The following is a 14,016-nucleotide window of genomic DNA, read 5'->3' as shown; positions in this document are numbered from 1 at the left end:
AGGTTCAAAGTTTTCAAGAGTTTTAAAAAGGTCCGTGTTCCCAAAAGTTAAAGTGCAACTTCCTTAATGCATAGCAAAGTGCTTGACACAGAGAAGGTACTCCTTAAAGGTTTGCTAAATTTAAAGTGGATCTGGAGAAGCCCATCTGAAGGCAAAATGCTAGGATGACCAGCTGAGGCTCTAAGCTGAAATGCTGCTCCAGCCAGAACCTGCAGAGGCCCCAAAGATGACATGTTGATTCGTTTTCTACCCTACATCCCAGCTAATTCTACCAGCATCCCCTCAGTGTGTTGTTCAGATTCTGATGTCTCAGAGATGGAAAGTTACCCAGCTACCTCTGTGAAGGAACCAAGTCCTTAGAACGCAGAAAACAGTGACCGAAGAACAACTGAGTATATTAACTATTTGTGTACCTCCGAGAAAACAGCTTTATTTCCCTTTGGCTCATCATTTTCAAATACAAGATGAGAATCAGAACCCTGGTCCTATTTCACCTGGCTCTTGTGAGGACTAATCCCACAATAAGATGAAACCAGCCGCAAACCCGTCTGTCTTATCTTTGCGCTGGCCTAGCATCCGGGCAGGAGGCCCTGGAGTCAGCAGATCTTCAAATAATGGCAGGCAATCCGAATCACATCACTACTTCTATTAACACTACTCAGTTTCACAAGTGATTTGCTATTAGCTGGTATGAGGATAAAAGTACAGTTTTTGCCTCTAAAAGAAGTACTGGCTATTCTTTCCCAGGTGTCTTTATAACAAAACTCTAAATGCAAAACATTTTCAAGAGACGGGACTCTTAACAGAGTAAAAGGATTGCACAGAAAAGCTGGGGAGAGGGGAGTTCGAATACATGCCCAATATAACGTAATAGAAAGCAAAAGAACCAAAATGATATGGCCAATTTTTTTCCCTAGATCCAGCTAGATGACAGCTTGGAATGTTCAAGGGCTTGAAGGAACTATTGAGATTATCTAGCTCAACATTTCTGAAATTTGATCTGTAGAATGGGACTTGGTTTTATGAAAAGGCAGTATGAAATTATATAACTTCAGGAGATTTACAACACACACCCCAAACTCCTATAGGACTTAATACACACAAGCATATTAAAGGTTCTGAGAAGTCCTGCATTAAAGAAGCTAATTCACCTTTACCTGACCCTGAATTCCCCAAATGTATCAGTCCATGAATCCTTTTCCATGGAAGATCCATGAACAGCCTGTAGATCAAGAGTTGGGATGGCCGACCCAGCCCAAGGTCAGACAGCTACTTGGAGGAGGAGACTCAAGTCTCCTCAATCTCCCTACACCGTTCTTTCCATTAGAACTTTCAAATAAAAACCAGAGATGATGGACTCACAATTTGGAAAAGGACGAGGGGAAAAAGCTGTTGATTAGGCATCCCAATGGCAACCCAGAAGTCAATGCCCCTTGTAAAGGGGCAGCTGCTAGTCAGCTCCTGCTGAGTACTGTCGTTCCTGAATGTGGGAGCAGTGTGGCCGGATCTTTTCTTGAGAAGCTAGAGATCTCAATTTTTATGTGAAATCATTCTAGTTTCTAACTGGTATTGTGTGGGTTAAACAAAGCATGCCTGCAGGCCTGCTGTAAGCCTTCTCCAGCCCATGGGCCGCTGGTTTAACTCTGGTCTAGGTAAATTTGTATCTACAGAATGGGCCTTCAGGAGAAACCAAAGTCTGATGCTACATATGGGCTATGAGATTTTAAAAGAAAGATAAAGAAGTCTCCGATAAAAATGAAAAAAACCTTAGAAACACACAGTGGAACATACTGTGCATTTACTATCTACTTTTCAATAACGAACAGGAAGTTCAACACTTCCATGAAAGCAGTGACCCAAATGGGCTCAGTCACATCAGCAAAACCCTTTAACAAGGACTTGCTCTTTACAGGGCACTCTACTGGGTCCTATCAAAGCAAAGATACAGGAGCAGCCCATAGATTTCCTGCAAATATTGGTTTTCTTCAAATGTTTGAGAAAGCAAAAATGAATGGAGTTAGTCCCTCATGAATCGATGACTTGAGCTACTTGAGTTGGGTGTGTAGGAGATCATCTCAGTGGCACAGAGCTGAAATCAATGGGGCGCTCAGCACATTTGCCCTGAGTCAGAAGCATCATGTATTAAGGAAGCAAAGGCAGTCTCTCTCAGGGAGTGACCAAGAGCCAATGAACAAAGGCTTTTTCTTTTAATGGTGGATGCACATTCTCGTAAAGGCAATTTTGTGCGTTGTACACAGCACACATGCCAAATCATCTACTGCTTAGACCCAAAGCTCAAGACAGCAGCACTAGCAGGCATTCATGGAGAACCAAAGACATTCTGAGACCCCACGCCAATGAACATTTCCCAAAATAAAGTGCCGGTGAAGGATAGGTTCTAGGCCTATGGAACTGTCAAAAAGTTACTTCCTATTGATTCCACAGGGGCTTGGTCACAATCATTTGGGTGCTGAACCACCATGATGCCCAACTCCAATTGGCACCCATTACACTGTATTTAATGTAAAGAATACCCCGGAGTTGTGCAACACAGAGGCACTGACTGGGTCTAGAACAAAATAGGGGCTTAAAGTCTGAAAGCATTAGCGGTTAGGCAAGAGAACTTCCTTCTACTTAGGTGATGACTGGCAGACGGCTGGTCCAACCTGGGGAAGGCTGCTGGGAATCTGTAAGACACCCTGGTGTTACACTGTCCTGTTAGCACACAAATGTGTGCACTACACGACAGGGGCCGCTGAACCACCAGCAGCGGGCTTTCTGGGAACATTTTTGTTTTTAGAAAAAACAAACCAAACAGAACAGAGTTGTACCTACTTATCCATCATCTCTGTGAGGTCCTCCGGTAACCTAGAGAGTCAGGGGAGAAGTGCACTGTGGCCGCAGAACAGGATGGCCTAGCCTGTCTGGCTTTGAGTCCACATCCCACCCTTCATAGGATCCTGCTCTCTCTAAACGATGAGTTTAAAAAACTTATTTTTGCTGACCTGCCAATGACTTGGAGAACTGAACATGTTTTTTTAATACCCAGCAGTCTTAAATCTTCATCAACGGGATGGAATCAGACCACACTTCTACCCTTGTATACTTCCCTACGGAATGGCTGTATTATTCGTTTGTGCCAAGCACTATTAACTCACTGAACTTCACGCTGCTGCGGAAAATTTTACATTTTACATGACATCTCCATAGACTCCCTTTTGATCTAGGAATACCATGCTCAGAGGAAACGAAGAGTAACGACTGATTCCCTATGTTGGAAAGAGTCCAAAGGATATGCAGGAGGATTCAAGATGCCAGGTAGGAAGCTTAGTAGATTAGGTACTGGGCTCCACATACCAGACTTATTAGAAACTGCAGGTTCAAATCCCAGCAGGTTCGATTTGGACTCTGTTACAATCTTCTAGATAAACTGAGCACAAGACAGCTTACTGCTCCCTAACAAACCCATGAGGGCTTTCTAGGCAATTGCTGGTGTTTATGAGGACATGTTGGGCGAGAGTGGGGGAAGCTTTGCAATCATTGAAATACAGAAATACCTTATCTTTTATTTCCAGTTACTAGAGAGAAAAAAAGCACATTTCTGCAACATGCCATGTATACAATGAAGTAGAACCATCATCATCCAGATGCCCCAATATGAGACCCATTGAGGTGAGCTTTACTATAAAGCATACAACAGTTTCAATTTCTAATATTCCATTCTTGCCCAATGCAAATCTATAAATAAACCTAAAATTACTCACAAACCTGTTTTTTTTTCTTTAGTTTTTAAAGGCCATCAAATCCTTGGAGATAGTATCGACCTCCAGCTGTTAATATTCAGAAGTAATACACTTACAGTACTGTCTCCATTGGGCTTATTACTGTTCCAGTCAATGGTGCATTTCAGAGCTGGGAACATTTCCAATGAAGTTTTCTTTGCTAGTAGTAAACACCACTGCTTCAACAATCCACATTAGGTCAGCATTTAACAGAGGGTCTCCCTCCCTCTTGAGCAGGTTGTCCAAGAATATGAGCTCAACCACTGGCTCAAGAGAAGCAGAAAGTCTTCTCAATGGTTCAAAATTCATTTTATGTTCAACTACAGGCCTTCTGCAAACTGAGGATCTGAGCTCTTTAGGGTAGTGACTATAATTCTTCCTGGATAGAGAAGGCCAACAGGTGATTGTCACAAATCAGCACAAAGCGAAAGCCATTACATATTAGTAGCCAGTGAGAAACAAGGTTCAGGACCCTGGACTGTAGAGGAGAGCAGTGAAACACGCCGGCAAGCAGGGTGGTGCAAGGGGAGCTGGACGGCATGTTCATCCATTACAGCCACTGGTTGGCTCTGAAGTCTAAGTAAGATGGATACTCACTATTGTACCGGTTGATGCCTAGGCAGTAAGTAACAAGTCATCGGATAAAATTTTAGGTGGAACCACAGGTTTGGAAAGTTCTGGGATCCAATATAATGTCTACAGGAGCATCAGTATTAAAATGAAAAGTCAGTATCTGGGAAACAGGTAGGGTTCCCTCCCCTGGAATACTGGAAAGAGATGTAAAGACCATATCTTCAAGCGACCAAGTGGAGACCTTCTTCTAATACAATGAGTCCTGTGGCTTTCTGTTAGGAATCAAGCAGTAATTAGTTATAGCCCAACTTTTAAGGTGTCAGTTAGTACGCCTACAATTAAATAGGAAGAGGCGATGAGTATAAGACACTCAGCAGCAAACGTTTAAGTGTCAGAGCTAACTTGTAAGTTTTACACACGATACAAGGACATGTTCTGCTCTAAGCACCATGCCAGAAGCCAGAGTATTTCTGGCAGGTCCCACATTCATTCTCCAGGGAAGCTTGCAACCTCTTACAACCCAACTTATTTAACTCTGGCAAAATGCACGACACTGTCAGATGGTAAGGTGTCACTGTTGGGATGAGTCCATATCACATTCTCCCCGAGAGAGGAACTATCGCCCGTAAGGAATTTCTACGTCTTGTGGTCCACCCACACCTATTTAACATGTTCCTCTCTCCTCTCTCCAAGAGTAACTTCAAAAGTAAAATACCCTCGAATTCCTGCCACTCCACCCTCCGAATACTGGAAGTCCGAAGACGACGTTTTCCAAGTTTTAAGAAGCTACAGGGCCTGAGACGGCCGCTTTCTGTCTACACCCGGGTCCTCACCGTGAGCTCCCCAGCCCCCACCCCTCGCGAACCTCAGAAGCCCACGCTGGATGCCCTGCAGGTCCAGTCCCGGCGTGGGGGCGCGGAGGGGCCAAGCGACCCGGGCAAACCCTCTCCCAGCGGCTGCGCCTAGGAGAGCCGCCCGACAGGCTGGGCCTGGGCCTCCCGGTGGCGCCTCATCCCTCGGCTCCTCCGGCTACAGGAGCCCCAAGAAAAGGCCGAGCCCGGCTGAGGCGTCAGCCCAGGCTGCCTCCGGTCCCCAGGCCCGACCCCCTCCTCCCCATCGGGCCCGGCCCCGCCTCAGGCTCCCGTGCTCCCGCCAGCCGGCCGCGCCCTACCTGCCGGACCCGGTGCAGGGCGTCCACGAAGCCCTCGGCTTTCATCCCCACCGGAGCGCTCTGCCCCTGCACCAGCTCCGCCATTACCGCCCCCGCCGCCGCCGCCGCCGCTCGGCTCCCCCGTCCGGCCTCCAGCTCCGCTTGGGGACCCGTAGCCGGAAAGGGAAAGTCGCTCCACTTCCGGCGGAAGGGAAGCCGGGACGCTGGACACGAGAAGAGCTGAGCCTGTGGGGCGGGGTCAGGGCACGTGATCACGGTCCGGCCGGAAGTGGGGGCGGGGCCGCGGGCGCGTGGGCGTGTCCAGCGCGGGAGGCAGCTGTCCGGCCTCCAGGAACAGGTATCTGTTCCCAGACCAGATCTGGGCCCTGCCCGTGGATGATGTCGTAACAGGCCCTAAGGCTCGGATGTGGCCCGAGGTGTCCGGCTGTCGGCTGTTTGGTAACCCAGGGAGGAGTGGTGTAGCTTTCCCAAGACAGCACCCAAGCAGTCCTGGTTCACTAAAAACCTGACCCTGGCAGCCCCCCCAGGAATGGCCATTGGTTTAGAATATTGGGATTGAGCTCTTTGAAATGGCACCGTGAGGACCGAGGGAGGCTAGAGGGCAAGGGGCAGCACCACAAAATGTCAGTTTCCCCAACGTTTGCAGAGAGAACCGGGCCGGAGTTCTTCAGATTGCACCGAGGATGGGTTAAGCCGTACCTGGGGTTGCCTGGCGACACAGCTCTGGAAGGACGCTCCCAATGGAAAGTCCTCTTATACATTCTTTCTCAAACCCTGGGACTCTGGGGAAACAGAAAATAGAACAGGACCATCATTGCTTCCATGCTGCTGAGTCAAAACCCTACTGCAAGGTGCCTTCTTGGAATGCTTAAGTAAGTTTTTCTTAATGGTACTAGCTAGGTATAGATACTGCAAAGCAAGGGAAGGAATCTTAGTGCTGGAACACACTTGAGCTTTTGAGGTGAATCTTACAAATGAGCAAACAAAACCCCCAGAAAAGAAACAAGGCTTTGGGACTTTGACACACTTCTTGTTAGTGGCAGGTCCAAGTTGGGGCTCCCATCTTTTGATTAACAAGATTGCCCTAATGATTAATAGTTCCCAAGTCCTGTTGTGCCAAGGAGTTGGATTTTAATGGAGAATCATGTCAAGCATTTTGTGCCCCTCTTGAAATTAGGAAGGAAGATAAGCACTAGAAAGGAAATTAAGGAGTGCCTGGGTGGCGTGGTCGGTTGAGCATCAAACTCTGTTTTTGACTCAGGTCTGGTCTCAGGGTCCTGAGATTGAGCTCTGTCTTGGGCTCTGTGCTCAGCATGGAGTCCGCTTAGGTTTTCTCTCCCAATCCCTCTGCCCCTGTCCCTGTAAAATAAAATAAATCTTTAAAAGTAAATAAAAAGGAAATTAAGAAGTAAAATATAGTATGATTTTCTTTGATGATCCTTTGTGTCAGCATGCTAGGAGAGCTTTGGGTTTTGGAAAGAAGTGTGGAGAATAACTGACCAATAATCAAAGAGTAGTTCTTCATTTGTTAATGACTTCACTACCAGACTGTGAGTTCCTTCAGAACAGAGACTGAGTCTTATTTTTCCCGGTGTCGTTAAAATTTGGCACATAGCTGCAAAGAAAACTTATTTTGAATTGAATAATGCCAAATTGGGATAATTCTTAGAGTATGGTAAAATAAAAGAATTTGACAAAACTGTAAGATTGAAGATTATCACTTTCAGACAAAATGTTTCAACCCATGTAGGAAAGCACATAGTTGGCTGTGTTCCAGTTGCTGGTGAAGGGCTGTCATGAGGCAGGACCAAAACATGTCAACATACCTATTTGTGGTCCATCATGGGTGTTTTCTCTTTTAATTTTGCTATGTTTGTAAAACTCAAGGATATGGCATCAACCTTCAGGAATGGGGATGATTCTACTGACCTAATATCATGATGCTTGTGCTTTGAATATTTTTTAAAGAGGTATGTTAATTAATCCAAATTCTAGCTGGCTCTCCCTATGAGTATGAATAGTGAAAACAAGGTTATTGGCCCAAACTTAAAGGCATATTCCAAAGACCACAGACTGCCTAAGTAGGAAGACAAGGTTCTGATCCTCCCCCTCCTACTGGTTGAATAACTGGGTAACTGACTCATTTCTAAGGGCACAGAAGAGGAAGGTGACCCACACCTGGTCAAGTCCACTGTTACATGTTCTACTAATAAACCGGACTTCATCATCTTAACATTTATCACAATTGATTTTCAATCACTGTGCAATTATTTATTATTTGTCTCTTCCACTAGAATAAAATTAATAGTTTAGCTAGTTACAGAACTCTGGATTGTAAATAATTCTTCTTTAAAATATTGAAGGCACCACTCACTGTCTCTAGTATCTAGTATTTATTAAAACAGCTTTATTGATGAAAATTTGATATACAATAAACTGCACATATTTAAGGTATATACTTTGATTTTGTTTCACATATGTACACACCTGTGAAGCTATCATTACTATCAAGGTCATGAATGTATACACCACCACCAAACATTTCCTCCTGTGCTCTTCTGACTCCTCCATCTTACCCTTCCACAATTCTCCAGCCTCCACTCCACTAGCCTCCCCAACCACAAACAACCACCAATCTGTTTTCTGTCACTCTAGATTAGTTGTAATTTTCCAGAATTTTATATAAGTGAAAGTACATAGTATGTACTCTTCTGAGTTGTTTCACACAGCGTAATTATTTTGAAGTTCATCCATGTTGTGCTGTGTATCAACAATTCATTCCTTTTCATTGTCTAATAGTATTTCACTGAATGAATAAACCACAATTTATTTATCGGCTCTCTCACTCTCTTTCTTTCTCTCTCAAATAAATAACTTAAAAAGAAACCCCCAAACCTTGAAGTTGGAATGGGAGGTGGAATGGAATAGAATATTTGCTGGGCAAACAAAAGTCAGTGCCTGTTATAGAGTTGCACAAAGAACAAATTGGATTCATATTTGTTCATCATATTCCTGTTGAGGAGCTGAAATTACTCATCTCTTATCCTCTTGTCATTTCCATAATCTTCGCGACTCAACACAGATGAGCATCAGATCCAATTTATAAGTGGAGAAAGTAAGGCACAGGGAAGTCAAATGACATATCTAGATTCCCAAGAGAAATTACTGTTTGTGTTCCCAACACCACGTATCTGGTCCTTAAGTGACACTGAAGTATAGTGGGTGGATGAATCCCAATTTATCAAATCCTTGAGTATTATCACTTGGGTAGAGTTTCCTCCCAATGCTCTGTTAGAATTGAAGTGGTATCATTGGTTTCAGCCAGAGCTGTTCCACTCCTTGCTGACAATAGGACAATTTCTCTAGCTCATTATTCAGCTCTCACTCTTGATGGATACATTGGCTGGATAAGAATCTTAGATTGGGATAATAATTTACAAGGCACTCCTTCATTATCTTCTAGCAAGCATTGTTGCTGTTGGGAAGCCTGATGTTATTCTAGTGTATAATCCTTTTTGACTTTTTTTCCTCCCTTTCTCTGGAAATCTATAGAATCTTCTTTTTTTTTCCTCCAATGTTCTAAAATTCCACAGTGGTGTGTCTTGGAGAGTGGGTCTTTTTCCATCCTTTATTCTGGCCCTTTCACTGTGGAAATTTATGTCCTTCAGTTCTGAGAAATTGTCTTGAATGATTTAATTGAGGATTTCCCCTAGCACTTTCTCTATTCATTGTTCTAGAGCTTCTATTATTATTTGGATACTGGACCTACTGGACTGGTCTCCTAATTTTCCTATATTTTCTACTTTTTCTTTCTTTTTCTCTTTGCGCTTCTTTCTGGGTTATTCCCTCAATTTGATCTTCCAATTCTTTCTGTAGCATTTTTTAAATTTATGCTGTCATGTTTTTAAATCACAAGAGGTCTTCTTTGCTCTCCAAACAATCCTTTCTTTAAGAAATAACATTTGTTTCTTGTATTGTGGATGGAATACGTTTTCTTATCTCTCTGAGGATTATAATATTTTTTGAGGATTATAGTACTTTTTTAGAAGTTTGTTCTCTCTGCATAGTGTATGTTGCTTGTAGGTCACTGTTCCCAGTTATTTTATGTATGTATGTATGTATGTATGTATGTATGCATGCATGTAAGTGGGCATTATGGTCTCTATCTTTCATGTTACAGACTTTTCTCAGATATTTTGGAATCCATGGTGGTCTGCTCATGCCTCTGGGTAGTTGAGAATTGTGACTCTGAGCTTCACTGTAGAATGGTCCAGCTGGGGTGTTTGTTGGACAACCCCCAATGTCAGCATCTTTAGGCTGTTCCTCTTGGGCATGTTAGATTACCTATAGAAAACTATCCCAGTCTCCTTTCTGGAAACCAGAGCACCTATTTTAGTTTAAGTTATATTTTCATTCCTTTGATTATTTTACTGATACCTGTGTCCCTGACATGACCATGAGCTTTGGAGATGGTGGCACTGTGTCCATATTGTTTGCTATTGTATCTCCAGCATCGAGCACATAGGGTATGTTCAAGGAACAATTATTTCTATAAATTAATGAATGGACTCTTTTAGCAAGGTCTTTTAATCCCTGCTTTATTATTTTGTATTATGAAATATTTCAGACATACAAAAAAGTAGATAGACTAATGCAATAAATGGCCATTTACCCAATACCAACATAAGAAATCAGCACTACAGTTACTAGTGAAGAACCCCGTGTAACCCTCCACCATCCTATTCTATTCCTTCCCTTTCCAGCGGTAACTGTCTTCCTGAATTTGGTGATCTGCATGCTAGTGGATGTTGTGTTCTTGTGTGTATATATAGCGAATGCTTTTAAACATCATATAAATGGTATCAAACACTATGCAATTTGAGTCTTTTTGTTGTTGTTGTTGGCCCCACATGTATTTTTGAGGTCTATCCAAATTCACATATGTAGCCCGATCTCTACTTATACTCCATTCCACCATATGAATAAACCAGAAACTATGTATTCTTTCCCCTGTGAGTAACCATATAGTTTCCTTTTCTCTGTTACAATGTTGCAACAAGTCTTCTCCAACTTGTCTCTTTGCATATGTATTTGAGAGAGTCTCTAGAATATATGCCCAAAGGTGAAGTTGCTGAGGGGCCAGGGTGAGTAGAGGACATGCCCCTTAGCTTTGCTCAATAAAGCCAAATTGCTCTCCAACGTGGAAACTATTTCTCCAAAGTGGGACACACATCCCATCAGTTAAAAATGACCTCTTGCTACTCCTCATCCTTGCTGACATTTGGTATTACCACAATTATTATTTTTTTGAACTCTAATGAGTTAAAAATTTTTAAATAAATATTTAAAATTTAATTTTTATATCATGGTAAAAGATACACAACAAAGGAGTTACCTTAATTTTAACCACTTTTAAGTTTACAATTCAGTGACATTAAGTACACTCACAATGCTGTGTGACCACCACCACCATCCATCTCCAGAGCTTTTTCCTCTTTCCAAACTGAAACTCTGTGCCCTTTAAACACTAACTCCTCTTCTTCCCATCTCCCAGGGCCTGGCACCCACCACTTTACTGTCTGTCTCCATGAACTTGACTACTCTAGGTACCTCACGGAAGTAGGATCGTATAATATTTGTCCTCTTGTGTCTGGCTTATTTCACTGACCATAATGTCTTCAAGGTTCATCCATGTTGTAGCAGGTGTCAGAACTTCCTTCCTTTTTAAGGCTGAATGACATTCCATTGCATGCATGTACCACATTTTGTTATCATCTGTCAAAAGACATTTGGGTTGCTTTAGCATTTTGGCTATTGTGAATAATGCTGCTGTGAACATGAGCGTACAAATATCTGTCTGAGTCCCTGCTTCAATAAAATTGAATTTTTTATTTATTTTCATTTATCTGAGAGAGAGAGAGAGCAAGTGGGGGGGGCAGCGAGGACAGAGGGAGAGAAACACAAGCAGACTCCGTGCTGAACATGGAGCCCAACATGGGGCTCGATCTCCTGACCCTGAGATCATGACCTGAGCCGAAATCAAGAGTTGGTCACTCAACTGACTGAGCCACCCAGGTGCCCCTCAATAAAATTGAATTTTAATTTATGTTCTTTTCTTGGGATGAGCCCATACTAGCCCTCTAGGAAGATAAGTCCCTTCAGGGCTTACCTCTATTCCTCTCAGCACTTAGTATATAGTGAGTACTTAGAAAATAATGGTTGGCTCATTGGTAGAAAGAGAAGGTTGTATTCACCCTTAGTCAGTCATGGTTATGATACCTGATGTACCTACCAGGCCACTCCCTAGTTATTCATGGGGAGGTCCTGAGACAGAGTCTCACCAAATGTCATGTCTCTGTCTAGCAACAGGAATTGCCCTATAGACCACATTCCCCAAGCCAGGACTAACTATTCAGGGCTTGGTTGTTATTCTAGCAAAATAGTTGCCACTTGAGATAAGAAGAACTTTATTCATCAAAGGAAGGGAGTCAAGGCATAGCACAACTGAATACAGACCCTTTGACCTTTGCCATTCACGTTTTACAAGCGCTCAACTGACAGCCGCGGGAGACAGGATCTGATCTGCTTGATGGTAGAGGGGCTTGGATTTCCAAGGAATATGTGCAGAAGCCCTCTCGTACCTCCCTCCACTCCTGTTTACTGAATGTTTTACCATTCTGAACACCTGATATACATCGCTTCATTTAACGCTTGTAACACTCCTGGGAGGTGGGCCTGGTATCTCTGTTCCATAGATAAGGACACCGAGGCTCAGACAAGCTGAGGCACTAGCCACAGCTACTTAGTTTCTCTCATATGGAAGAGTGCACCTAAAGGATTATATTAGTTTTGTATTGTTGTGTAACAAATAACCACAAATTTAGCAACTTAACTTACTATCTCACAGTTCTGTGGGTCAGAAATTGTGTCACAGTATAGCGGGGCTTTTTTCCTGGGGCCTCATGAGGCTGAAATCAAGGTATCCCTGTGGCTAAGGTCTTATCAGAGGCTTGGAGTCCAATCTCATGTGGTTTTTGAATTAATTTCTTCACATTTGTAGAACTCACGGAGTCTGGATTTTCATGACCAGTAAGAATACATCTCTCTGACACTTCAACTTCTTCTGAAGTCTCAATTGATTAGGTTGGGCCCACTCAGGATGATCTCCTTTTTGATTAATATAAAGTTAACTGATTAGTAACCTATTCACAGGGGTGATATCCCATCATATTCCTAGAGCTCATCTACTCTCAAGGCAAGGGGATTATACAGGATGTCTACACCAGGGGACAGGAGCTTTACATGCCACTTAGAATACTGCCTACCACAGAAATCAATGAAGGATTCTCTTCCATGTAACAAAATAAGACTGGTGGGGTATGGGGGAGTAAGGAAGGTGATCAACCATTCAGGTTTGCCTGGGAATGAAAGGGTTTCCAGGATGTGGGACTATTGGTACTAAAACCAGGATGGTCGTGGGAAAATCGAGATGAGTTGGTCACTGAAGATATAGAAAAAACAGACCCATAAGGCTTGCTACCTTAGCCATCCTTGATTGTTGCTTTGTGCTTTCAGGAGGGAAGGAGAATTGAAGGGTGAATAAAGCAAAGTAAAAAGGAGGGGAGTCAGTGGCAAGAGAATCAAAAGGGGAATAGAGCCTTGATTGTGTCTCTGTACAACTCTTGGAGTGGACTTAAATCTAATAAATACACTCACTTGTTCATTCATTCATTCAATGAGCTTCAAAATCTTTTTTTTTCCTAAATAAAAAAGCAAAACCTGCCTTTATCAATACAGTTGTCTCAAGAATACCTCAGGTAGAAAATTAAGTTCCCTGTGCTCCCACTTCTAGAAATCTCTACCAATACAGTTTTGTAAAATAATAATGATGATGATGATGTCATTATAAATATGTATGCTAAGAGATACCAATAATATTCAGTACCCAGAAGAGGAGGAAGTCACTTCATGATGGGCACAGAAAAAACAAGAGAGATCAAGAAAAAATTTGATGGAGAAGGTGGCATTTCAGAAGGGCCACGTGGACATTTGGAGGTGTGGCAGAGGGCATTCCCGATGAAAGCAACATCATGAACAAAGGTGTAAAGGCAACAAAATGTGGGATCTAGGTGGACAACAGTTTGACCTGGAGCTTGATGCAGGGACTTGGACAGTGTCCCTGGGACCTGGTTTCTCTGTCTTTGGGCTGTGCTTCCATTGAATCCATTCTCAGATTAGGTATAGATATGGCATCCCCTTAGACTCATGTCCAGCCAAAAGGAATGTCTGTTTTTGTCTCAACATTCCTAGAACATGAGTCATTGGTTTGACTGGGTTGTGTACTCATGCCTGAAATAATCTTGTGACCAAGACAATGAGATTTACTAAATGGTGTAGACCCTGATTACATGCTCATAAAACACACTATTAAGAAAGTAGAAAGGTGGGAGCACTCCTAACCACTTCCAATTTGGCATTGCCCTCCTGGAA

The 14,016-nt window shown here is 43.0% G+C and overlaps 1 protein-coding gene across 2 annotated transcripts in view; it reads right to left on the bottom strand.

Moving 5' to 3' along the window:
• FUBP3 (far upstream element binding protein 3) overlaps nt 1-5,687 on the bottom strand; it is a 51,207-nt gene extending 45,520 nt beyond the window's left edge. For both annotated transcript variants that reach the window (XM_081803765.1, XM_081803766.1), the window contains exon 1: nt 5,527-5,687. In XM_081803765.1, the coding sequence (XP_081659891.1) occupies nt 5,527-5,610 (84 nt within the window). In that variant the 5' untranslated portion in view covers nt 5,611-5,687. The remainder of the gene's footprint in view (nt 1-5,526) is intronic.
• Nucleotides 5,688-14,016: the final 8,329 nt, after the last annotated feature.

Source organism: Leptonychotes weddellii, chromosome 14, assembly GCF_054177405.1.
Source record: "Leptonychotes weddellii isolate Sample4059 chromosome 14, ASM5417740v2, whole genome shotgun sequence".
Taxonomy (NCBI): Eukaryota; Metazoa; Chordata; class Mammalia; order Carnivora; family Phocidae; genus Leptonychotes; species Leptonychotes weddellii.
The sequence above is the reverse complement of the archived record's forward strand: the minus strand, read 5'-3'. Positions and strand labels throughout refer to the sequence as shown.